We start from the raw sequence: 27,310 nt of genomic DNA, 5'->3' as shown, positions 1-27,310 counted from the left end.
CTTGCAATAAATGATAACATTCTATTAGCTTTGCTAATTACTGCACCTGCATACTAACCTTTAGCGATTTATGCACTAGGGCGCCCAGATCCCTCTGCATCTCAGAACTCTGCAATCTGTCACTATTTAGATAATATTTTTCTTTTTTTATTCTTCCTGCCAAAATGGACAACCTCACATTTTCCTACATTATACTCCATTTGCCAGAACTTTGCCCACTCAACTAACCTATCTATATACTTTTGTAGCCTCCTTATGTCCTGTTCACAACTTACTTTCCTACTTATCTTTGTGTCGTCAGCAAATTTAGCAACCATACCATTGGACCCTTCATTTAAATCATTTATATAAATTGTAAAGAGCTGAGGCCCCAGAACTGATCACTGTAGCACACCACCTGTCACACCCTGCCAACCAGAAAATGAGGCATTTATGCCTCCTCTCTGTTTCCTGTTAGTCAGCCAATCTTCTATCCATGCCAATATGTCACTCACTACACCATGAGCTTTTATTTTCTGCAATAACCTTTGATGAGGCATCTTATCAAATGCCTTCTGAAAATCTAAGTACAGTACACCCACCAGTTCCCCTTTATCCACAGCACCTGTTACATCTTCAAAGAGCTCCAATAAATTGGTTAAACATGATTTCCCTTTCACAAAGCCATGTTGACACTGCTTGATTGCTTTGATTTTTTCTAAGTGCCCTGTTGTAACGTCTTTAATAATAGCTCCTAATGTTTTCCCTATGACAGATGTTAAGCTAACTGGCCTGTAGTTTCCTGCTTTCTGTCTCCCTCCCTTTTTGAATAAAGGAGTTGCATTAATTATTTTCCAATCTAATGGAACCTTCCCTGAATCTAGTGAATTTTGGAAAATTAAAACCAGCATATCAGCCATTCACTAGCCACTTCCTTTAAGCCCCTAGCCTTTAGTCTACTTACATCACTCTTGATCCAAATTCAATTCCTTTTGCTACTTCTTCCTTACTTTGTTTTATTGCGGACAGAGCGCAGCAGCGCAATGGGCTGAACTAATCCAACGGGCTGGACTAATAACCCAGAGGACATGAGTGCCATCTTGACAATCACGGATTGTGAATTTGAATTCAGTTCAAAAAAGCTGGGGGAACATTTTACCCCCAATGGGGGGGAGGGGAGAAGTGCGGGAGTGGGCACTGGTGGCCGGCCTTCCGATCTGCGCCCCCGGTCGGGGGACCCCGTCATTTTACGTGGGTGGGCAAATTAAGGCCCGCCCAGCATGACATCCGCCAGGAAGCGCTATGCGATCCCTGTGCGGACAGGGGGGTATTCTCTCAGCTGGGATTGCGCTCTTTCATGCATACGCGCAAAAAAGTGCACAGATCTCCATGAGGCAAAGTGCTGCCTCAGGGAGATTGGCTCCGATTCAAAAGTTGACAGAAAGGTAATAAAAAAATTTCCCTGTCATGTCCCCTCATGTGACACTGTCTCATGAGTTGGGATATGTCCTTAACTTTTATTTAAACATTTCATAAACACTTAAAAGCCCTCATGAAACCTCATCCCGCCTGTGGATGAGGTTTCTTGCATTCTCCGAGGTCCGCCTGGGCTCTCGGCCTGCCCGCCAACCCTAAGGTTGGACGGGCAGGTCCATCAATCAAGTTAATTCATTTTTTAATGGCCTTAAAAGACCGTTGACAGTTTGGCAGGCTGTGCGCCCGCCGACTTGAAAGTCTAAATGATGTGAGGTGACATCGAGACACACGCCCGACGTATCCCCGCGTCATTTGACGTGTTGGCGAGCAGGCCCCACCCCTGCTCGCCGACCAGAAAAACCTGCCCCGATGTTCGTAAAAGTGACCATGAAGCTGTTGGGTTGTCATAAAATTGCAAATGGTTAACTGTGCCCTTTCGCAAAAGAAACTTGTTGTCATTAACCAGTCCATCTTGAATGTGGCTCCAGTTCCACATCAATATAATTGGCTTTTAATTGCCCACTGGTGACCTAGCAACTCACTGTGTTGTATCAAGCCCCCTCTCATCTTCGCAGGGCAGTGAGGGAGGGACAATAAATGTCAGCCTTGTCAATGACAACCACCTCTTGTCAATGAATTTCTGTAAAAATTGTTGATCAAAACTCTTTTTATAAAATACTCCTGAGGAGAAAGGAAACTTTCATATATTGCTCCATTCGATATTGGTTGGGATCGATACATTGCATTATATATTATAAGTATTAAATAATACATTATATTTGCTCTTTCATGGAGTCTGTCAGTGTGACTACTCTGTCATGACAAACTGAGGCTGAGGGAGTGTTGGAGTCTGCACAGAAAACGGCAAGGGTGCTGGACTAAACAGAGTGAAAGTTTGTGTAGAACTCCCCAATATAGAACAATAAATGGCTGGGGATTTGTATTGAGACTGCCCTGAGACATGTAGTGTTGTAAACCAATAAAGTTTGGACTATTTACCAAATGTTTAAGAACTCTGAGATGAAATGTTACAGATTAGCTTCAACCCATTATATTTTATAATCTGCTTTTCAGTCTGTAAAAATGAAACAGTTAGTGTTGCAGCAACTAACGCCTTCAAGAAGTCTATAAGAACTGACATAACTGTCTGGTTAGAAAGAAAGCATTTGCATTTACACAGTGCTTTTGACATCACATAACACTTTAAAGCCAATGAAGTACTTTGAAATCACTGCCTCAAAGTAGGAAACACAGCAGACAATTTGTGCACAGCAAGCTCCCACAAGCAACAAGAGCTAACCGCCAGATCACCTGCTTTACCAATGTTGGATAAATACCAGGGAGAACACCTCTGATGTTCTTCAAAACAGTGCCACAGGATCATTAATATCCACCTCAGAGGGAAATGGGGCCTCGATTTAGTGTCCCATCCAAAAGACAGCACCTTCAACAGCGCAGTACTCCCTGCAATGAATGAAGTGTCACCATGTAGTGCAGATTACATGCTAAAGTGTCTAGGGTTGGACTTCAATGAACAACCTTCTGACTCAGATTGATTGAGGGTTATGACACATGTAGGCAGAAGTGGGAACATGGAAATATCACCTTTGCAAAACAACCTGCTGCACAAACTACAAGTTACATTGCAAAGCTCCAAAATTGCATTAATGAGCCAAACTGACATCCTGCCGCTGGCAGACGAATCGCCCGTCAGTCCCTTCCGTGCTCTGACTTAACTGGGGGAGGTTTGCCACAGTTGTCATGTTTCCTGTCATGACAGACTGCATTAAATCCAGCCCATTCATGAACCGAATGGGTTTTGATGACAATCCGAGAGCTTCATGGTCACTTTTTGCAGATTTGTTAAGCTGTGTTCAAATTCTAAATCTGCCATGTTCTCTGGATTATCCATCCTGGCCACCGGATGATGGTCTCTCAAGGGATTCACGTCATCAATACAAGCATGTCAATAATTTTGCACTCAACAATGTTGCTTCTCCCTACAAAAAAATAGGTTCAAATTCCTCTGTAAAGCAGTTTGAAATAGACAGTAAAGTTTTATTGAGTTGCTGGGAACTAAGTGGGGGGGATTCATCCAAGAGAGACCTATAAGGAAGTTTATTCTCAATTGTAGATCAGTTAAATACAGTGGGAGTGCTGATCAAATTGGATTATATTCGTTCTTTCACTGATGTCATGACATGTCGCAAACTGAAGGGGAGGGAGAGAAAATCATGCAGCTTTTTGTCCTTTCTCCATTCTAACCACAATAATTCCAATGTTGCGGTGGGGTGTTGGTTTTGCATCCTGGGTCCACGCTGAACACTGCTAGGTATGACGGGAGTTAAGCACTGTGCAACATCCCATCAGAAAATATTAATGAGCAAAATGTTCCCATTTCTACTTGATGCACTGCTCCTCCATCTGCACTGTTGTTCAAAATAAATAAATTGGTGGCAATTAGCTCTGATTTAGAGATGTTTTGGTGAGGTGGACTCCTATCCAAAGGAAATTGGGTTGATCCAAACTCATCACATTTTGAATAAGCACAGGAGTGGATTCAAACCCAGGGACCCGTTAACGTATGCCCCCCATAGGCTCCATGATACCCTCCATTCTCTACAAGTATTAATTTTACTGAGAAGAAATATAACTGAAACCAATAATAGTCTCACAACAAAATGTCTTTAAAACTTATTTGTGGTGCTGGCATTTGGATTTGAAACCCTGCGCAGTAGGAGGAGAAAATCAATGATTGAATACGATTATATGATTATTGAACTGCTAATGAAACAAGATCATAATATCCTCACTGCTGTCACATCGATCAGTCTCTGCAGATGGCTAAAAGCTAGCGGCCAAGTCAAATTTATGTATAGATGAAATGTGAGAACAGCAGCTATCAACTGCAAGTAAACATGAACAATGATTAAAGGAAAAACGTATTGCACTGAATCATCGCATAAATCAAAACATTATAAATATCTTGTCCTATACACTTGCTGATATCTCTAGGAGTCTGTTGTTACTGTACTTCAGTACTGCTGGTAGAGGTGGCCATTTTGTATCAAGCCTTTGATCTGTCGGATTAAACTCCTGAGATGTCTTGAAGATGGGAAGCACTCATCCAAAATGTCAAATGAAGAGGTAGAAGTTGAAGCAAAATATTTGTTTGCAAATTGTCAGCTTAAAGCAAAGATAACCAAAAGACCCTGGCATTGTGTAGATATCTCCCCATCATAGTTGGTGCCTTGATGTTATTACAGTTTGACAGCAACACACAGTAGGCAGTAAACCCAAAAGAGCAAAATAACCAACATACATTTCTGAAAAACAGGAAATCTCCACTTAACCCTTGCCTCCCTTAATTGTTTGAAGTTATACTAAATCACTAAACACTTTGGTTGAAAACTGAGGAGCTTTTTGACTCAGTAATTATAGGTTTGGTACTAGCTGACCTGTCCAACGTAGCCAGCCACTTGATATGTTATAAGTAGCACTGTTGTAATCAATGCCTATAATATTGGCAAATGGTTAGTGCAATTTACCCGATTTAAGCAGCTGCCCATGATAAGTAAGCATGGTGTGAGTGGTGGAGCTGTATCTCCTTTTTATAACATTGATGGTAAAATTAAGTTGAATACACTTCCCCTTTACAAGTACAATTTCTATTCCCCCCACACCTCCCACCACAACAATATGCTAATTCATGGTCATTCTGATAGATGTACCTTTTTTCTTGAAGAGCTTACTGCGCACAATCTCTGTCATGGACTGGATCTTCTGTTTCTGTAGCTTATTGGCAGGAATGCTGGTGTAAAACTCCAACAGAAGCTGGCTACAGGGGAAAGAGAAAGGACTCTTTAGCAGATTAAAAAAGTAATAGAAAGAAATAAAACCTAACAGCATAAGATATCAAAACTTCTGTCCATTTGGCTTTGAGAGAGGATAGGAGTTTAGAGAGGCAAGAGGACACTAATCCCTCCAATGCTGCATCTGTCACCCTGGAAGCCTCTCTCTGTCCTGGTGCTGCATCTTCCATGTTGCAATTTTCTTCATTCCAGCTTCCGTTAGAGCAGGACAGACTGCCCTTAAGAACAGAAGTCTGATTGTGATACATGCTCTCAGCTGTTTGACCTCTGGGTGAACACAGAGGCAGTCGACAGCGCAAAGAGGCAGCCAGCAGCAAAGAAATTCAGCACAATGCTACTGTCATCATAATGAAGTAAGGGCACAAAATTTATGGGCTACCACCTTCAACAGGACCGGCACGAGCAGATCATGAATTACAAAACTTGCACCCTAAAATTGGGAAAACACAATACTTAACGCAGAGTATACAGCACACATAACAAGAGGTCTTTTGCTTTGACCCTTGGGTAACGCTGTCGTATGCCAAGATACTAGGCAATATAGGTACACCATCAATAATAGGGAAGGTTGTGTGGTCAGCGCTTAAATATGAATGAGTTCAAGGGAGTAGCATGTTGGTCTTATGAACAGGATGAGTTTGGAGAGTACGTGAGCAGAAAGGTGACATAAACTGGAGATAAAGTTACAGATTTGGGACTAGAGTGGGAGAGCATGAGAGGAGGTTCAGCTTAGTGGGCAAGGGTATGGGGGAGAAGGAACAAAGATGCACTCTTGCCATTGCAGAGGATATGATGGCTACTAGTATCAAAGAGCAGTATTACATCATTGTATTTACAGCACAGAGATTGGCCACTCAGCCCATCTGGTCCTTGCCAGTGTATGCTGCATATGAGCTTCCTTCCACCCCCTTCATCTAACTCTATCAGCATATCCTTCTATTCTTTTCTTCCTCATGTACTTATATAATTTTCCTTTACATGCATCTATGCCATTCACCTCAGCTACTCTATGCGGTAGTGCAATCCTAAACTGCCTTACTGTAGTTTGTTTTAAATTGGAAAACTGCTGAGAAGTGCCAAGTAGAAATAACTGAGTATGTAGTTGAGTCTGGCTGATCTTGGCTCTGTTGGGAACACTCTCACACTTGATTCAGAAGGTTACACATTCAAGTCTACATTACAGGACTCGAACACATAACCTAGACGATCACTTCAATGCACTATTGAAGAGTGCTGCACTGTCATGGAAGGAGGGGTGAGAGGGTAGGGAGTGCTGTTCACCTAGGGCCCAGTCTGTCATTACAAATGGATGTTGAAGATCCTATGCCCTCATGTGAAGAGAGCAGGGAGGTTCTCCAAGCATCCTTGCCGATATTCATCCTTCACCGAACACCACCAAATACAGATCAAATCATCATTCATCTTGTTTGCTGCCTGGATACACTAGTTGGCTGCTACATTTAGTTGCATTAGAGCAATACCAACACTTCAAAAGTAATTCCTTGTCTAAAAAGGCCCCAGGACATGAAAAGATGCTGCATAAATATTTCTGTTTATTCCAAAGAGTCCGTTTTTGAATAGACTAATAACCGAAAGAATGATGATCTGTGTAGACCACTTCCTGTCTCAGTAAATTCTGCTAGTACAACTGATGACCTCATCAACCCACAAGAAGTGAAAAGGATCATCTCGCCCTGATTTGTGTAAGATATCATCCTCTACTAAGGTCATGCGATGAATAACTCTGGTCTGTTACTCATTGGGTATGCCGGTCAGGTCAAACTGCAGCATAAAATCATAAAGCACAGCAGGCAACTCTATCTGTTTATTAACTCTCCACACAAGCAAGGCACAGGGATCCATCAATTCAGCCAGTCAAAGTCATCAAAGCATACTGTTTCTCCTGAGAGAACATGTCTAAGGCATGAATCAGTTTGCAGTGTTTACTCTGGAGGTCATTCTCCATCATCCGATTCAATATTTCAATGTGTATTTCTAGCTTATTGTTAATAATATGAATGTTATTAAAGGATCCATAGAAAGATACAGTACAAAAGTGTTTATCCAATTCCCTTTTGAACATTATTATTGAATCTGCTTCCACCATGCTTTCAGGCAGTAAATTCTACATCAGAACAACTCGCTGTGCAAAACCTTTTTGGAAAATGAGTATCTTCTTTTGAAATTGTATTCACTGGGCCTTCATCGCTCGGAGCAGCTTCAATTTCAGCCAACACTGATGAGATGAAACTTTCCTCTGCCTGTTAGTTGAAAGGATCCTATGTGAAATCAGTTTTTGAGTGGGCAAGGACCATACAGCAAAAAAGTTGCCCCTAATTTTGCATCAACTGGCAACCTCACTGAAAGCTGGTGTGGGAAATGGAAAGGTCACAGTGGGCTAGGCGTTGGTGTTTCCAACATCGGCATTGAGTTCTGTTGTCTGGGAAAGAGAAGGGGGAGATTTACTCAGCACCTAACTGAACTTCATCTGAGGGTGGTTAGTTCTCATGTTACATGGCTGCAATGGAAAGTATTGCATTTACATGCACTGACAACTCTCATCTCAATTATTCCAAAATTCATTTCAAAATGGTGTTAGAAGAGAAAAGCTTGAAGTTACCAGGGAGGCTCAGTTACTGGTGGAAATGGCAGCATCCTGCTTTGATAACTTAGTTCTAGGTCCAGCATGAAGGCTCACTAGACAGGTTTGGACCTCAGCAGATGATCAGTGACACGATGGCATTACTCCTTCCTGTTTACAAACTAAATCTTTCAAATTATTCATGGCATTTGGTCCTTGAATTGGAAAAGTCTAAAGTAGCATATTTGGTAATTGCCAATTCTTTTCTTTGGTGATGAGCAAGTGAGACAATGATGTAAAAATTAAATTTAAATTCTTTGCATCACAAATGTGTGATGTTCCCAATGTCTTAAAAGAGGTGCGCGAAGAGACAGGTGACTACACCAGAGTGAGACAGAGACTGAGTGAGTCATGAATTACGTTCACGTGGTAAGTTCTGGTAAGTCCTTTTCATGTTTAACTGTAGATTAAGAATCAAGATCTGACATAGTATTAACCTTCAAGTAAGTTAGGTTAGCTTGTTGAGCAGAGAACTGCCTGGAGTGGCAGTTATCTGTCAATCACCTGAAAGACGGAGACTGAGTGAGTAGCGAATTAGGTTCACATGGGAATTGGGTGTGGGGGGGAAAAAGGTGAGCTATACATAGGAATTATTCTGGGTTAATTAACTGAGTAATTAAATTAAGTTAACTAAATAACATAAGTAACAATGGCAGGACAGGTGTTATATTGCAGATGTGGGATGTGGAATGTGGGTGCTTTTGGATGCCAAGGCGATCCATGACAAACACATCTGCAAAAAGTTTAAGCAGCTGGAGGGATTCTGGATCAGGATTGTTGATCTGGAGCCTGAACTGCAGACACCATGCAACATAAGGGAGGGGGAGAAATACCTGGGCACTTTGTTCCAGAAGACGGTCACGTCTCTTAGAATAGGGTCGACTGCTTTGGTCAGCAGTGAGGGACAGGAGGATGTGACCATCAGTGAGGTGAGTAATGGGCTCGAGCAGACAGTAGTGGAGAAGCCTCAGACTTTTCGATTGGTCAAACAGGTTTGACGTGCTCACAACCTGTGGGGACAAAAGTAAGGTCTGCAAGGTGGATGAGCAGGCTGGCCACCACACCGGCCACCACACCATGGTACAGGAAGCCATTCAAGCAAGGGGAGCAAACAGGAATGTAATTGTAGTAGGGGATAGTATAGTAATAGGGGAAATGAGGGTGATAGAATATCAGGCAGGGACAGAGAGATAAAAGCTAAGAATACACCGATAGTCAAGACTAGATGTTACAAAGATAACACAAAGACTCTGTATCTGAATACATACAGCATTTATAACAAAGTCAATGAATTATTAGCGCACATTGAAGTAAATAAATATGATCTGATAGCCATTATGGAGATGTGGCTGCAGGATGACAAGGATTGGGTCAAGAAGAATAGAAATCTAGGTAAAGGTGGAGGGGTAGCACTGTTAATCAAGGATGGCATTGGTGCAATAATTAGAGATGACCTTGGTTCAGGAGATCAGAATATAGAATCAGTTTGGGTGGAGATGAGGAATAGTAGGGGAAATAAGTCATGAGTGGGAGTGGTCTACAGGCCCCCTAATAACTACAATGTAAGACAAGTTATATAGGAAGAAATATTGGGTGTTTGTGATAAAGGGACAGCAATAATTATGGGTGATTTTAATCTACATATAAACTGGAAAAATCACACTGGCAGTAGTAGCCTGGATGAGGAATTCATAGAATGCTTTTGTTAGTTTCTTAGAGCTGCATGCTCTGGAACTAAACAGAGAGTTGATTATATTAGACTTGGTATTGTGTAATGAGACAGGATTAATTAATGACCTCAGAATGAATGCACCCCTAGGTAGCAGCGACAAAAATATGATTGAATTTTACATCCAGTTTGAAAGGGAGAAGAGTGGGTCTAAGACTAGTATTTTAAACTTATATAAGGGCAACTACTGGCCATGAAAGCTGAGCTAGCTGAAGTGAACTGGGATACTAGGCTAGGGGATAGATCAATAGAGAAGCAGTGGCAGACATTTAAGGGGATATTTCAGAATACTCAGACTAAGTATACTCCTACTATAAAGAAAAATTCTAAGGTAAGGACCCACCATCAATGGTTCACTAAAGAAGTTAAAGAAAGCATCAAAATTAAGGAAAAAGCATATTGCTGCGCAAAGTTGCGTGGCAGATAAGTTGATTGGTCAGAATATAAAGAACGGCAGAGAATGACTAAAAGGTTAATCAAGAGAAAGAAATTAGAGTATGAGAGGAGGCTAGCTAGAGATGTAAAAATGGATAGCAAGAGTTTCTACAGGTATTTACAAAGGAAAAAATAAAGTGAGTGTGTGGTCCTCTAGAGAGTGACAGTGGGGAATTAATAATAGATAATAAGGAAATGGTGGGTTCAATGAACAAATATTTTGCTTCTGTCTTCACTGTAGAGGATATAAAAAAAACATTCCAGTAAAAACTGTAAATCAAGAGTTGGAGGGGAAAGAGGAACTTGGTGAAATTACAATCGCTAGGGAAGTGGTACTGAGCAAACTGATGGAGCTGTGGGCTGACAAGTCTCCGGGTCCTGATGGACTTCATCCTAAGGACGTAAAAGAGATGGCTAATGAGGTAGTAGATGCATTGGTGTTAATTTTCCAAGATTCCCTAAATTCTGGAAAGGTTTCATCAGACTGGAAAGTAGCAAATATAACCCCTCTATTCAAGAAGGGAGAGAGGCAGAAAATAGGAAACTATAGGCCAGTTAGCTTCACATCTGTTGTTCAGAAGGTGCTAGAATTAATCATTAAGGAGGTTATAGCTGGGCACTTCTTTTTCTGATTGGCAGGATACGACGAGTGGAGTCCTGCAGGGGTCTATGCTGGGGCCTCAACCTTTTACAATTTATATCAATGACTTAGATGAGGGGAGTTAAGGCTTGCTAGCTAAATTTGCAGATGACACAAAGATAGATAAGAAAGTATGTTGTGAAGAGGACATAAGGAGGTTGCAGATGGATATAGATAGGTTCAGTGAGTGAACAAAAGTATGGCAGGTGGAGTATAATGTAGGAAAATGTGAAGTTGTTTACTTTGGCAGGAAGAATAAAAAAACAGAGGGCTGAATTTTTCCGTTGGCGAGTTGGGGGCGGGGCCTGCTCACCGACGCGAAAATGACGCAGGACGACGGCAGGCGGAACCCCCAGCGTCATCCCGCCCCATTTAAATATTCAGGAAGGCAGGGAGACAGTGCGATCAGCTGTCCGCCTGCCAACCTGTCAATGGCCAATTGAGGCCATTGATAGGATCATTAAAACAATTAAAGGACCTGCCCGTCCAACCTTAAGGTTGGTGGGCAGGCCAGGAGCCCCGGCAGGCTTCTGAAAAAACATGAAACCTCGTCCACTGGCGGTTTTAAAAAAGTTTAATAAAGTTTTTGTCACATGAGGGGGACATGTTAATGTTTTTTTATTTTTCTATTTTTACACTTTGACAACCTTTCAGCGATCTCCCTGAGCCAGCACTTTGCCTCAGGGAAATGTGCGCTCTTTCGTGCGCATGCGCAAAAGAGCCCACTCTTACATTTGGGGAATCCCCACCGCCACCCCCCCCCACCCGCACAGGAAGCGTCAAGGGCAAAATTCAGTCCAGAGTGTTGTTTAAACAGAGAATGGCTGCAGAATTCCGAGGTGCAGAGGGATATAGGTGTTCTAGTGCAAGAGTCACAAAAAGTTAGCATTCAGGTACAGTGAGTAATTAAGGAGGTTAATGAAATACTAGTTATTATGAGAGGAATTGAACATAAAAGTAAGGTTGTTATGCTTCAGTTATACAGGGCATTGGTGAGACCACATCTCGAATAGTGTGTGCAGTTTTGGCCTCCTTATTAAGGAAGGATGTAAATGCGTTGGAGGTAGTTCAGAGGAGGCTTCCAAGATTGATACCTGGAATGAGTGGGTTGAGTGGTATGAGGAAAGGTTAGATAGACTGGGTTTTGTTTCCACTGGAGTTTAGAGGAGTGAGGGGTGACTTGATTGAAGTATATAAAATTCAGAACAGTGTTGACAAGATGGATGTGGAAAGGTGAGTCCAGAACTAGGGGGCACTGTTTTAAAATTAGGGGTTGCCCTTTTAGGGCAAAGATGAGGAGAAATTTTTTCTCTCAGAGGGTTGTGTGACTTTGGAACTCTCTGTCTCAGAAGGCAGTGCAGGTGGAGTAATTGAATATTTTTAAGGCAGAGGTAGGTAGATTCTTGTTAGGAAAGGGAATCAAAGGTTATCGGGGGTAGATGGGAATGTGGAATTCAAAACACAAACAGATCATCCATGAAGATATTGAATGCTGGAGCAGGCTAGATGGGCTGAATGGCCTACTTCTGCTCCTTTTTCGTATGTTCTTCCAGTTTATCAGTTTTTGCCTACATAACAGCCACTGCACTCCAGATAAAAACAGTGACCTATGTTGATAAGGGCTTTGAGATGATGTAATCAGTAGGTATATAAGTGAAGATCATGTGTTTCCTTCCTCTTTCCCACCCAGCAATAAAAATTGGAAAGGCTTCTTCAACATGGTGTGTCTTACCTCAATAACTTGACATCAAAGACCATCACCACATCAGGCAGTACTGATGGCAGGTATTTCAAAGAAGCAACCTGGAATCATGAAATCATCAAAATGTATTAGTGAAGCTGTACAAACTTCTAGTCCACAGTCATCAACCACCTACATACCCTGAGCATTGATGGGTTGATGATAATGTGTAGCACAAATAGAAATAAATAAGTACGATCTGATAGCCATTACAGAGACATGGCTAAAGGATGCCATAGATTAGGACCTGAATATTTAGGAAGGACAGGAAGTTAAGAAAAGGTGGAGGGGTGGCTCTGTTATTTAATGATGGTGTTAGCACATTAGAGAGCGGTGACCTAAATTCAGGAAACCAGGATGTAGAAGTGGTTTGGGCTGAGATGAGAAATGATAAAGGCAAGAAGACACTTGTGGGAGTTGTGTACTGGCCTCCTAATTGTAACTACGTGGTAGGACAGAGTATAAAGGAAGATAGAATGGGAGCTTGTCAGAAAAGTACAGTGATAATCATGGGGGATTTTACTCTACATATAGCCTGAAAAAGTCAGGTGGGCAAAGGTAGCATAGATAAGGAGTTCATAGAACGTTTTTGGGATAGTTTTTTAGAACAGCACATTCTGGAGCCAACCAGAATGCAGGCTATAATAGACCTGGTATTGTGCAATGAGATGGGATTCATTCATAACCTCATAGTGAAGGCATCCCTAGGTGGCAGCAATCATAATATGATTGAATTTTACATTCAGTTTGAGGGAGAGAAAAGTGGGTCTGAGGCCAATATTTTAAACTTAAATAAGAGCAATTAAGAGGGCATGAAAGCAGAGCTAGCTAAAGCGAACTTGCAAATGCAGTTAAGCAATAGGTCAGTAGAGATGCAGACATATAAAGGGATATTTCAGAATACACAGAATAGCTACATTCCAATGAGAAAGATCTTACAAGGGAGGACCCACCATCTGTGGTAACTAAATAATTTAAAGACAGTATCAAACTTAAAGAAAAAGTATATAATCATGCCAAGACAAGTGGCAGGTCAGAATATTGGACAGAATATAAAGAACAGCAAAGAATGTTAAAAGATTATAAGGAGGGAAAAATTAGAATGCAAGAGAAAGCTAGCTAGGAACATAAGGACAGATAGTAAGAGTTTCTATAGATATTTAAATAAGAAGTGAGTTAAAAAAGTGAATGTTGGTCCGACAGATAAAGTGTCTAGGGATGGCAGATGAGTTGAACTGGTATTTTGCATTGGTCTTCACTATAGGGGACATAGGTAACATCCCAGAAATACCTGTAAACGAGGAAATGGAAGGGATGGAGGGAACACAGGAAAATTACAATCACCAGGAAAGTGGAATTGAGCAAATTGTTGGAGTTGTGGACTGACCAATCCTTGGATTCTGATAGACTTCATCCTAAGGTCTTGAAAGAAGTGGCTAGGGAGATAGCTGATGCATTGTTTTTAACTTTCTAAAACTCCTTGGATTTTGGGAAGGTTCTATTAGTTTAGAAAATAACAATGTAACTCTTTTATTCAAAAAGGTGAGGAGGCAGAAAACGGGAAACTACAGGCCAGTTAGCTTAACATCTATAATAGGGAAAATGTTAGAAACTATGATTGAGGATGTTATAGCAGGGCACTTAAAAAAATTTAAGGTAATTGGGAAGAGTCAACATGGTTTTGTGAAGGGGAAATCATGTTTAACCAATTTATTGGAGTTCTTTAAAGGAGTCACATGTGCTGTGGACAAGGGGAAACAGTGGATGTACTGTACTTAGATTTCCAGAAGGCATTTAATAAGGTGCCACATCAAAGGTTATTGTGGAAAATAAAAGTTCATGGTATAGGGGGTAACATATTACATGGATAGAAGATTGGCTGACTAACAGGAAGCAGAGAGTGGCATAAATGGGTCTTTTTCTGGTTGGCAGGATGAAACGAGTGGAGTGTCACAGGGATCAGTGCTGGGCCCTCACCTTTTTACAATTTTTATAAATGACTTGGATAAAGGGACTGATGGTATGGTTGCTAAATTTACTGGCAACACAAAGATGGGTAGGAAAGTAAATTGTGAAGAGGACATAAGGAGGCTACAAAGTGACATAGATAGGTTAATTGAGTGGGCAAAGATCTGGCAAATGGAATATAATGTGGGCAAATGTGAAATTGTCCATTTTGGAAGGAAGGATAAAAAAGAAGCATATTATCTAAATGGTGAGAGATTCAGAGGGATCTGGGTGTCCTAGTGCATGAATCACAAAAGGCTAGTAAGCAGGTTCAGCAGATAATTAGGAAAGCTAATAGAACGTTCTCATTTATTGTGAGGGGAATTTATTATAAGAGTAAGGAGGTTATGATTCAGTTATTCAGGGCACTGGTGAGACCACATCTGGAGTACCGTGTACAGTATCGATCTCCTTTTTTAACGAGGTATGCAAACACGTCAAAAGCAGTTCAGAGAAGGTGTATAATACCAAGAATGGGCAGGTTGTCTTATCAGAAAGGTTAGGCTTGCATCCACTGGTGTTTAGAAGGGTAACAGGTGACTTGATTGAAATCTTTAAGATCCTGAGGGGTCTTGACAGGGTGGATGTGAAAAGGATGTTTCCTCTTGTGGAAGATTCTAGAACTAGGGAGTCACGGTTTAAAAATAAGGGGTTGTTCATTTAAGACAGATGAGGGGAATTTTTTTCTCTCAGACAGTTGTGAGTCTTTGAAACTCTCTTCCTTAAAAGGCAGTGGAAGCAGAGTCTTTGAATATTCCTAAGGCCGAACTAGATAGATTCTTGATTAACAAGGGGGTTAAGAGGTTACAATCAGATCAACGATGATCTTATTGAATGTCAGAACAAGCTCGAGGGGCCGAGTGGCCTACTCCTGATTCTAGTTCATATGTTCATATGTACGCATTTTCGTATATGGAAGCAGGCACTGTTTTGGTGGATTTTCAAGCATCCTTTAAACGTCAGGAGGCTTGTTGCAATCCACATGCATGGTTACAACCCATCCCTGCTACAGTTCAAACATGCTCACCATTCAATAGCTGGACTCAGCAGCTCAAGCAGAATTGCAGCTTTGATTCCCCTTGGATGCCAGTTTTCAGTAAACCAGTTTTACTTCAGAGGAAATGTTTGAGGAAGAGAGCTTAATGGATTCTCATGTCTGTTTACCTATCATAAGCTGAAAGCTCTGCGCAGACTTTGCATTCACTGCACCCCTTGATTTGCTCTCAGCACTGATTAGAAAGCCTCCACCAATTTCTACGTAAAACTGTAATACGTGGGTGCCAAATTATGCTGTTTGGGATGTCTAGAGATTTAAGAGATATTACTGTGCACTACATTACAATTTTGTTCCATTTAAGTATGGTTCCATTTTTTTTGAAAGTCACAATTAAATCCACTTCTATCATCCTTTCAGTCAGTGCTTTCTAGATCAGGACAATTTGCTGTGCAAACTCACAACTCTTCTCACCTTTGTTTCTTATGCCATTTATCTTATAACATCTAGAGAGTATGATTATATTCTGCATTGGAAATACATTTATATTTAGATAGATCGCTAAAATATTAAAAGGAGATTTAATAGATGTGTTCAAAATTCTGAGGGGTTTTGATCGAGTAAATAAGATGAAACTGTTTCCACCAGCTGGTTGATAACCAGAGGATACAGATTTAAGATGATTTGCAAAAGCACCAGGGACGTAGATGAGGAGTTTTTGCTTATTCATGAGTAGTTTTGATCTGGAACACAGTGTCTGAAAAGGTGGTAGATGCAGATTCAATGCGAACTTTCAAAAGGGAATTTAATATCTATCTGAAAAGGAAATATCTGTAGCATTATGGACTACAATCAAGCAAGTGGGATTATTTGACCAGCTCTTTCAAAGAGCTGGCACAGAGATGATGGGCTGAGTGGCCTCCTTCTGTGCTGTTTCTGTGATTCTATGATTATTGGCATTGATATGAGGAGAGTGTGAGAGGAGGACCCTGGGACAGGCAGTCAGCAGCACCTAGAGGAGAGTGCAAGAGGAGGACCCTGGGACAGACAGTCAGCAGCACCTAGAGGGCCCAGTCTATCTAGAGGACCTAGCATCTAGTATATACTCCAGACAGCCTGGCGCTGCTCAGGGATACGATTGCCTATGTACAGGACAGGGGTGTGGATACCTGCCTCATCAGCTTGGATCAGGAGAAGGCCTTTGACAGAATATCGCACACCTACATGGGGGATGTGCTCTCCAAAATGGGCTTTGGGGAGGGAATTCGAAATTGGATCCAACTGCTCTACACTAACATCAGTAGCGCAGTCTCAATCAATGGGTGGGAAACAGATAGCTTTCCGATTAAATCTGGAGTCAGGCAGGGCTGTCCTCTCTCGCCTGTCCTTTTCGTGTGCTGCATAGAACCCTTTGCCAAGTCCATCAGGAAGGATCCGGGCATAAGAGGAGTGACGATCCCAGGCAGTGGAGGCACTCAGGTAAAAGCCTCCCTGTACATGGACGACGTCGCCGTTTTCTGCTCGGATCCGCTGTCGGTGCGCAGACTGATGCACGTCTGCGACCAGTTCGAACTGGCCTCGGGAGCCAAGGTAAATCGTGGGAAGAGCGAGGCCATGTTCTTTGGGAACTGGGCTGACCGATCCTTTGTCCCCTTCACTGTCAGGGCTGACGGCCTGAAGGTGCTGGGGATATGGTTCGGAGGGACCGGGGCATGCGTTAGAAACTGGAAGGAGCGAGTGGCTATGGTGAAAAGGAAACTGGGCATGTGGGAGCGACGCTCCCTCTCCATTGCGGGTAAGAACCTGGTCATCAGGTGTGAGGTACTCTCGCTGTTGCTGTACGTGGCGCAGGTCTGGCCCATTCCACACTCCTGCGCGATGGCAATCACTCGAGCCATCTTCCGCTTTATCTGGAGGTCGAAAATGGATCGTGTCTGCAGGGACGCGATGTACAAGCCTCTAGATAAAGGGGGAAAAAACGTGCCCAACATCGCCCTCATACTGATGGCCACCTTTGTGTGTGGCTGCATCAAGCGGTGCGTAGACCCTCAGTACGCAAACACCAAGTGTCACTACGTGCTGAGGTTCTACCTGTCCCCGGTGTTGCGAAGGATGGGTCTGGCCACGCTGCCGCGGAACGCTCCAAGTAGTTGGACCGTGCCGTACCACCTGTCCCTGGTGGAAAAATTTATGCAGAAAAACACCTTTGACCACAAGTCCATCAGGCAGTGGTCAGCACGTAACGTCCTAGAGGCCCTGAGGGAAAAGGAGAGGGTGGACCCTGTGGGATGGTTCCCCGAGCAGACTGTCAAAGTCATTTGGCAGAATGCCTCATCGCCAGAACTTTCCAACGAGCACCAAGACGTAGCTTGGCTGGTGGTGAGAAAGGCCCTCCCCGTCAGATCCTTCCTACACGCCAGGAGTCTCACCCCCTCTGCACGTTGCCCTCGAGGTGGCTGTGGTGGGGAAGAGACCGTTGTTCACCTCCTTGTGGATTGTGCCTTTGCAAAGAAAGTCTGGAGAGGGATGCAGTGGTTGCTGTCGAGGTTCATCCCGAGCAGTTCTGTGACACAGGACTCTGTGCTCTACGGGCTGTTCCCAGGGACACACACCGAGACAAACATCGACTGCAGCTGGAGGATCATCAACTCGGTGAAAGACGCGCTTTGGTCTGCCCGAAACTTGTTGGTCTTCCAGCACAAAGAGTTGTCCCCGACCGATTGTTGCGGACTGGCACAATCCAAAGTCCAGGACTACGTGCTGAGGGACGCACTAAAGCTTGGGGCAGCTGCCGCAAAGGCGCAATGGGGAAGGGTCGCTGTCTAAGACCTTTCTACCACAGCGCACCGAGAGACTGGGAACTGTTTAGAGCCCCTCGGGCTGTACAGATCAAAATGAAAGGCTGTAAATGATTGTAATATTGTTTGTACTGATACACCTGGTGATACATTTTGTAAAAGTTTAACCTGGATTGTACCCTTGTAATGTTGGTTTTGAAATGGTTTTGAATGTGATTGAAGATTTTTTATGAATAAAGTATATTTTTACAAAAAAAAACTTGATAGAGGTGTTTAAGTTAAAGGATGCTGTCTAAGACCTTTCTGCCACAGTGCACTGAGGGGCTGGGAACTGTTGACAGCTCCTCGGGCTGTACAGCTCAAAATGAATGTATGCATTGAATACTAATTGTATTATAATTGTATTGAAGCACCTCAGAGTGCAACATGATGTATGTTGATAACTCCAATACCATTGTCTGATTGTCTGCATTGACCATATTGAAATGATTGTAATATTCATTGATTGTATTGATGCACCTTGTGATACATGTGTAAAAGTTGAATCTGATTGTAGTTATGTGATGGTGATTTTGAAATGGTTTGGAATGTTCTTCCAGATATTTTATGAATAAAGTATATTTTTCAAAAAAAAAAAATATACTCCATTTTCCACCCTCCTTCCAGTTTCGCTATCGGGGGAAACCGTGGCTACCTGGTCTACGCTGGGCAACCCAAGCATTGTCGCTCATGCGGCAAGGCTGGTCATGTGGCGGCCAACTGCAGCGCCTCCCTCTGCAAGATCTGCAAACAGGAAGGGCACCAGACAAAAGACTGCAAACAGGCCAAGTGCTGCAACCTGTGTGGCGAGGCAAGTCACCTCTACAGGACCTGCCCCAAACGCTGCCGTACTTACGCACAGGCAGCCAAAGCCGACCAGGGGGAAGCAGAAGAAATGTTCCGTGTCACTCCAACCACCAAGGCCCCCAGGGAGCTCAACGGGACAAAGGAGGACACAGAGAGAGACAAGGTGGAGAAAGAGATTGAGGCAACAGAGAGCCAATCAACAGCACTACCCCCTGAACCTCCCAGTCCTCAGGACAGCGAATCAATGGAGGAGGAGGCAGCAGTGGAAAAGCAGCAGGGGGAGTGGCGGACGGTGAAGAACAAGAAAAGTAAGAGGGAGCGAAGAAGAAGCAAAGGCGTTTCCCAGAGAAGCGGCAAGAGGCGTCTCCCATCCGACACGGATGACAAGGGCAGCAGCTCTTCGGATGATGAAGTGCCAGGGCGGCACCGACAGAAGAGGCGGCAAAGCTCCAGGGCGTTGGAGGACGAGACACCCGAGCTCCAGAAAATTGGAGACAACAAGGAGACCAGCGCACCCCAACTTTGCCTGCAATCTGAGGAGGCCAGTGCACCACAGCCCCTGGAATCTGGGAGCAGTGAGGCAATCATCGCACCCCAGCTCCAGGAAGCCGGGAACAGCAACACCCCAGAGGGGGTGAGTTTTGGAGAAGCTTCTCCAGCAAAGGTCATCTCAAAACCCGCTCTCTACGTGAACCTCCAGATGCCACCGGAGCAGAACACGGCCAAGGAGATCTACCTCAGCCCATCCAAAGTGAAGGAATTTGAGCTCACTACAGGTATGAAGGAGCAGACTAAAGGTCTGGGACTCTCAGAGACAGTGGGTTTGGTAGGAGAATAAATGCTTTAAAATGGGTTTAAAGATTGTATCCATAAATGTGCGTAGCATTAAATCTACTACGCGATGTGTTGCGACCTTGGACTACCTAGCCAAGGTCAAAGCTGACCTGTTGTTTCTGCAGGAGTGTGCGATACCGCACCTCAGCTCCTACAGGCAATGGTCACGATGGTGGTCCCACGGGCCATCGATCTGGTCGGGCGGAAACGACTCTCGTTCCTCCGGCCTGGGTATTCTGCTGCGGGGAGGCAACTTCACCGTCTCCGAGGTTAAGGAGGTGGTGGGTGGGCGACTCCTCATAGCAGACGTAATGTACAAGAACGCTCCACTCCGGTTAATTAACGTGTATGGCCCGGCACAAGGGGCTGAGCGGCTGGAGGTTTTTCAGCAGCTCCCACTGCTGCTGGCGACCTCCAGGCCGGTCATTCTGGGCGGTGACTTCAACTGCATCATCGATGCGGCTGGACGATCCGGCAGGGCCGGCAGCAGATTGGACGCTACGTCCAGATCCCTGATGGAAACAGTTAAGGATGCCAAGCTACACGACGTCTTCAGCAACCCTGCAGACGGAGCGCAGCGTAGATACACCTGGTCGCGGCCAGACGGGTCCATTCGTTCCAGGATAGACTTCCTGTTTGTGTCCCGTGCATTCACAGTCAGATCCACCGAGGTCAAGCCGGTGTTCTTCTCTGACCACTGCCTCCTACTGGCGGACTGCCACTTGGAGAAGGACCTGAGGGTGGGCAGGGGGGCATGGAAGCTAAATGTGCAACTGCTGACCCCAGAGAACATTGAGGAGCTCAAGAGGGATTACAAAGGTTGGAGAACCGTGAAACCCCTCTTTGAGTCCCTGACACACTGGTGGGAAGCGATCAAGGGAAGCATCAAGAGGTTTTTCATCCTCAAAGGCACCCAGAAAGCTAGAAAGGAACAGAGGGAAATGTCCCGACTCCAGAAAAAGATGCAGAATCTGCTCCGGCTGCAGTCGATGGGGGTCGATGTCAAGGAGGAGCTCCAAGAGGTGAAGGGCCAGCAAGCCTCGCACTTTGCCTCGGAGGCCTCCAAGATCATCTTCCGTTCCAGAGTCCGCTCCGTGGAGCAGGATGAGACGTGCTCACGTTTCTTCTTCCAAAAGGTACACAGAGAGCGCTCTGTGATCAGCAGCCTGAAGGAAGAAGACGGCTCAGTAAAGTCATCACGGTCCGACATTCTGAGGATCAGCAAATCCTTTTATGCCGGACTGTATGACGTGAAGCCCACGGACAGCACGGCCTCCCAGTCCTTCCTGTCCTCTATCACGGAGGTCTTAGACCACAGTACGCGGGAGAGCCTGGACAAACCGCTAACTCCTGATGAACTGACTAAGGCCCTCGAGTCCTTCGAGAAGAGTAAAACCCCCGGAAGCGACGGCTTGCCGGCGGAGTTGTATTCGGCTCTGTGGGACTTGATCGGCCCAGACCTGCTAGGGGTGTACGAGAGTATGCTCCTGGCCGGTAGTATGTCAGAATCCATGAGGAAAGGCATCATCACCCTCATCTACAAGCACAAGGGGGAAAGGGAGGAAATTAGAAATTGGCGACCCATTTCACTGTTGAATGTGGACTATAAGATTCTGTCCAAGGTCATCGCCAATCGGGTCAAATCCGCTCTGGAATTGGTGATTCACCCTGACCAGACCTGCTCTGTGCCAGGCAGGAAGATCTCTGACAGCCTGGCGCTGCTCAGGGATACGATTGCCTATGTACAGGACAGGGGTGTGGATACCTGCCTCATCAGCTTGGATCAGGAGAAGGCCTTTGACAGAATATCGCACACCTACATGGGGGATGTGCTCTCCAAAATGGGCTTTGGGGAGGGAATTCGAAATTGGATCCAACTGCTCTACACTAACATCAGTAGCGCAGTCTCAATCAATGGGTGGGAAACAGATAGCTTTCCGATTAAATCTGGAGTCAGGCAGGGCTGTCCTCTCTCGCCTGTCCTTTTCGTGTGCTGCATAGAACCCTTTGCCGAGTCCATCAGGAAGGATCCGGGCATAAGAGGAGTGACGATCCCAGGCAGTGGAGGCACTCAGGTAAAAGCCTCCCTGTACATGGACGACGTCGCCGTCTTCTGCTCAGATCCGCTGTCGGTGCGCAGACTGATGCACATCTGCGACCAGTTCGAACTGGCCTCGGGAGCCAAGGTAAATCGTGGGAAGAGCGAGGCCATGTTCTTTGGGAACTGGGCTGACCGATCCTTTGTCCCCTTCACTGTCAGGGCTGACGGCCTGAAGGTGCTGGGGATATGGTTCGGAGGGACCGGGGCATGCGTTAGAAACTGGAAGGAGCGAGTGGCTATGGTGAAAAGGAAACTGGGCATGTGGGAGCGACGCTCCCTCTCCATTGCGGGTAAGAACCTGGTCATCAGGTGTGAGGTACTCTCGCTGTTGTTGTACGTGGCGCAGGTCTGGCCCATTCCAGACTCCTGCGCGATGGCGTTCACTCGAGCCATCTTCCGCTTTATCTGGAGGTCGAAAATGGATCGTGTCCGCAGGGACGCGATGTACAAGCCTCTAGATAAAGGGGGAAAAAACGTGCCCAACATCGCCCTCATACTGATGGCCACCTTTGTGTGTGGCTGCATCAAGCGGTGCGTAGACCCTCAGTACGCAAACACCAAGTGTCACTACGTGCTGAGGTTCTACCTGTCCCCGGTGTTGCGAAGGATGGGTCTGGCCACGCTGCCGCGGAACGCTCCAAGTAGTTGGACCGTGCCGTACCACCTGTCCCTGGTGGAAAAATTTATGCAGAAAAACACCTTTGACCACAAGTCCATCAGGCAGTGGTCAGCACGTAACGTCCTAGAGGCCCTGAGGGAAAAGGAGAGGGTGGACCCTGTGGGATGGTTCCCCGAGCAGACTGTCAAAGTCATTTGGCAGAATGCCTCATCGCCAGAACTTTCCAACAAGCACCAAGACGTAGCTTGGCTGGTGGTGAGAAAGGCCCTCCCCGTCAGATCCTTCCTACACGCCAGGAGGCTCACCCCCTCTGCACGTTGCCCTCGAGGTGGCTGTGGTGGGGAAGAGACCGTTGTTCACCTCCTTGTGGATTGTGCCTTTGCAAAGAAAGTCTGGAGAGAGATGCAGTGGTTGCTGTCGAGGTTCATCCCGAGCAGTTCTGTGACACAGGACTCTGTGCTCTACGGGCTGTTCCCAGGGACACACACCGAGACAAACATCAACTGCAGCTGGAGGATCATCAACTCGGTGAAAGACGCGCTTTGGTCTGCCCGAAACTTGTTGGTCTTCCAGCGCAAAGAGTTGTCCCCGACCGATTGTTGCGGACTGGCACAATCCAAAGTCCAGGACTACGTGCTGAGGGACGCACTAAAGCTTGGGGCAGCTGCCGCAAAGGCGCAATGGGGAAGGGTCGCTGTCTAAGACCTTTCTACCACAGCGCACCGAGAGACTGGGAACTGTTTAGAGCCCCTCGGGCTGTACAGATCAAAATGAAAGGCTGTAAATGATTGTAATATTGTTTGTACTGATGCACCTGGTGATACATTTTGTAAAAGTTTAACCTGGATTGTACCCTTGTAATGTGGTTTTTGAAATGGTTTGGAATGTGATTGAAGATATTTTATGAATAAAGTATATTTTTACAAAAAAAAAATATATACTCAAGTAGGAGTAAGTGTAAAATAAAAGCAAGAGACCATATTCTATTTCATTAAAATATGTCTAGGGAGCTCAGTCCCATGATTTGCACATTCTGCGCAATGTGGGAAATCCTAGACGCTCCAGGCAGTCTGGATGACCATGTGTGCAGGAGGTGCCTATGATTGGAGCAACTCGAGCTCTGGGTTTTTGAGCTTGAGTGGCAGCTGGGGACACTACAGTGCATTCACAAGGCTGAGAGGTTCGTGGATAGCGCGTTTCAGGTTGTGGTCACCCCGCAGCTTATGAAGTGCAAGCAGAGAGGGAGTGGGTGACCTCCAGGCAAAAGGGAACCAGGCAGGTAGTGAGGGAACCCCCCCAAGTGCATCTCACCTGAAAACTGTTTTTCGGCCTTGGAAAATGGCGAGAGTGACGGTTCCTCTGAGGTGGCCAACCAGAGCCAAGGCCAAGGCACTGTGGGTGGTCCAGCTGCTCGGGGGGCTGGGTGAGGAAGAAGTGTGGAAGGGCAATGGTGGTAGGGGATTTGTTAGTGAGGGGAGTAGACAGATGCTTCTGCAGTAGTAGATTTGACTCCAGGATGGTATGTTGCCTCCTGGGTGCCAGGGTCAAGATGTCATGGAACGGCTACAGGGCATTCTGAGGGGGTGGGGAGGGTGCGGTGGTTAACAGCCAGAGGTCATGGTCCATGTTGGGACCAATGAGGTCCTGCAAGCAGACTTTAGGGAGTTAGGTAGCAGGTAGTAGCACGTTTAGAAGCCTTAAAAGTGGATAAATCCACAGGCCTGGATGAGATGTATCCCAGGCTGTTGAGGGAGGCAAGGGAAGAGATATCGGGGCCCTGGAAGTAATTTTCAAATCCTCTCTGGCCACAGGTGAGGTGCCAGAGGACTGGAGGACTGCCTATTATTAAAAAAGGGAGGAAGAGATAGGCCAGGAAATAACCAGTCAGTCTAACCTCGGTGGTGGGGAAGTTACTAGGAAGAATTCTGAGGGGCAAAATATATCTGCACTTGGAGAGACAGGGATTAATCAGGATTAGTCAGCATGGATTTGTTAAGGGAAGGTCGTGTTTGACAAATTTGATCAAATTTTCTGAGGAGGTAACCAGGAGTGTTCTTGAGTTTAATGCATTTGATGTGGCCTACATGGGCTTTAGCAAGGCTTTTGATAAGGTCCCTCATGACAGGCTGGTCAAGAAAGTAAGAGCCCATGAGATCCAAGGCAAAGTGGCACGTTGGATCCAAAATTAGCTGAGAGGCATCAACAGAGGGTGATGGTAGAGGGATGTTTCTGTGCCTATAAGTCTGTTTCCAGTGGGATTCTGCAGGGCTTAGTGCTGGGGCCCTTGCTGTTTGTGGTGTACATAAATGATTTGGGCTTAATTATAGAGGGCATGATCAAGAAGTTTGCAGATGACATGAAAACTGGTAGGGCAGTAAGTAGTGAGGAGGAGAGCCATAAACTGCAGGAGGATATCAATGGACTGGTCAGGTGGGTAGAGCAGTGGTAAATGTAATTCAACCTAGAAAAGTGTGAAGTAAGGCACTTAGGGAGGGCTAACAAGGCAAGGGAATACACTCTAAAGGGTAGGACTCTGGAAAGCACTGATGATCAGAGGGACCTTGGTATACATATCCACAGATCCCTGAAGGTAGCAGGGCAGGTAGATAAGGTGGTTAAGAAGGCAGATGGGGTACCTGCTTTTATTAGCCGAGGCATAGAATACAAGAGCAAGGAGTTTATGCTGGAACTGTATAAAACGCTGGTTAGGCCGCAACTGGAATACTGGAATCTTAGGGCGGAGGGGCGGGGACCGCTCACGGATGCATAAAATGACACGGGATGACATCGGGCGGAACTACCGACGTCACCCCGCGTCATCTTCATTTTCAGGTCAGTGGGGGTGCAGCCGAATCAGCTGTGCACCCGCCGACCTGTCAATGGCCAATTGAGGCCATTTAAAAAGTCATTAACCTAATTAACGGACCTGCCCGTCCAACCTTACAGTTGGCAGGTAGGCCGGGAGCCCTGGCGGGCTTCAGAAAAAGCATGAAACCTCATCCACAGGCAGGATGAGGCTTCATGAGGGTTTTTAAATTTTTAATAAATGTTTGAGTTTAAGTGATGGACATGTCTCAACTCATGTGACAGTGTCACATGAGGGGACATGTCAGGGAAATTTTTTAAACATTTACGTTAAAAGTTTTAATTCTAAGCCGGTCTCCCTGAGGCAGTACTTAGCCTCAGGGAGATCAGTGCACATCCCAGCTGAGGGGATCCCACCCCCCACCCCCACACAGCGCCGCCCAACCCCCCCCCCACTCCCCCAACCTCCCCCCTCCCCCCACCCGTACAGGGAGCGCATAGGGTCTCAGCTATGAGGAAAGATTGGATAGGCTGGGGTTGTTTTCCTTGGAGCAGCAAAGTTTGAGAGGGGATCTGATAGAGGTGTATAAGATTATGAGGGACAAGATAGGGTGGATAGGAAGGCAATTTTTCCATTAGTAGAGGGGTCAATAACCAGGGGGCATAGATATAAGGTGAGAGGTAGAAGGCTAAGAGGGGAGTTGAGGAGAAATCTTTTCACCCAGAGGGTGGTGGGAGTCTGGAACTCACTGTCTAAAAGGGTGGTTGAGTCAGAAACTCTCATAACATTTAAGAAGTATTTAGATATTCACTTGCGTTGCCATAGCCTCCAGGGCTATGGGTCAAGCAGTGGAAAATGGGATTAATGTAGTCAGATCTTTGTTGATCAGCGCAGACACGATGGGCCAAATGGCCTCCGTCTGTACTGTAAAGTTCTATGAGTCTATGAGTATCTTTTCTCGCTATGGCGAATCTTGAAGAGATTCCAGCAATCACTTCCATCATTTTATTCAAAACTCCCTCTATGGATAGCTCAATTCTAATTTCATTTGTACTTTGGCCAACTGACCTGCAGCAGGATTGTGGTCACTTGCTGACTTTTCATCAAGTTGTTGATAGACTCAAATAGTTTTTTCAGCGATTCTTCAAACTCGGCCTGTTCCTTCTCCTCATAGAGCCTAGAAGAAAGAGAAAAGTTTCTGTAATTAAGGGGACAAATGTGGATTTTTAAAGAATTGCTATTTAATAAGATATAATCTTCAATAACGTGAGAATTTGGGAATGTTTACAGAAAAGTAGAGAATTTCTGAGTAAGGTGCAAGGCCTGTGTAGGTTCAGTCTACATTAACACATGTTTTTCTATTAACTGTTGACTATTCATTCACTTCTCTTTTAGTATATTCTCCTGGCCTCTAGATAAAGGATCTGGTGTGGCAGTCAGACTAAATCCACATCCTCTGCCAAAACCATTCTAAACCGAATCAGTTGAATGGTGTTGAAGTGTGGTTGGAATACATGGGCGCTTTTCCCTCTCCTATATACCTTGCCTCAGTTGCAAGTGTGAAGACCCAACTCATTGACAACTCGACATCTAAGAAGAATCTAAATGTGAGTTCCAACTGAGGCCAGGATACATAGGACTGTCTTCTTTCAATTTAGTACACTGTATTTGCTGCTCACACTATGGTCTGCTCCACATTGGGGAAACTAAACGCAGATTGGGGGGGCCACTTTGTGGAACTTCTCCTTTCAGTCTGCAAGTGTGACCCTGAGCTTCTGATCATCCGTCAATT

At 45.1% G+C, this 27,310-nt stretch overlaps 1 protein-coding gene across 1 annotated transcript in view; it reads right to left on the bottom strand.

The window, feature by feature from the left end:
* The window catches only part of dock2 (dedicator of cytokinesis 2), a 634,661-nt gene that overhangs the window by 428,546 nt on the left and 178,805 nt on the right, over nt 1–27,310 (bottom strand). The window contains exons 23-25 of the mRNA XM_078550540.1: nt 26,587–26,695; nt 12,505–12,575; nt 5,187–5,293 (exon numbers count right to left, since the gene is read on the bottom strand). Coding sequence (XP_078406666.1) covers nt 5,187–5,293; nt 12,505–12,575; nt 26,587–26,695 — 287 coding nt within the window. The remainder of the gene's footprint in view (nt 1–5,186; nt 5,294–12,504; nt 12,576–26,586; nt 26,696–27,310) is intronic.

The sequence above is a fragment of the Cetorhinus maximus genome, chromosome 10, assembly GCF_964194155.1.
Source record: "Cetorhinus maximus chromosome 10, sCetMax3.hap1.1, whole genome shotgun sequence".
NCBI classification, from domain to species: domain Eukaryota; kingdom Metazoa; phylum Chordata; class Chondrichthyes; order Lamniformes; family Cetorhinidae; genus Cetorhinus; species Cetorhinus maximus.
The sequence above is the reverse complement of the archived record's forward strand: the minus strand, read 5'-3'. Positions and strand labels throughout refer to the sequence as shown.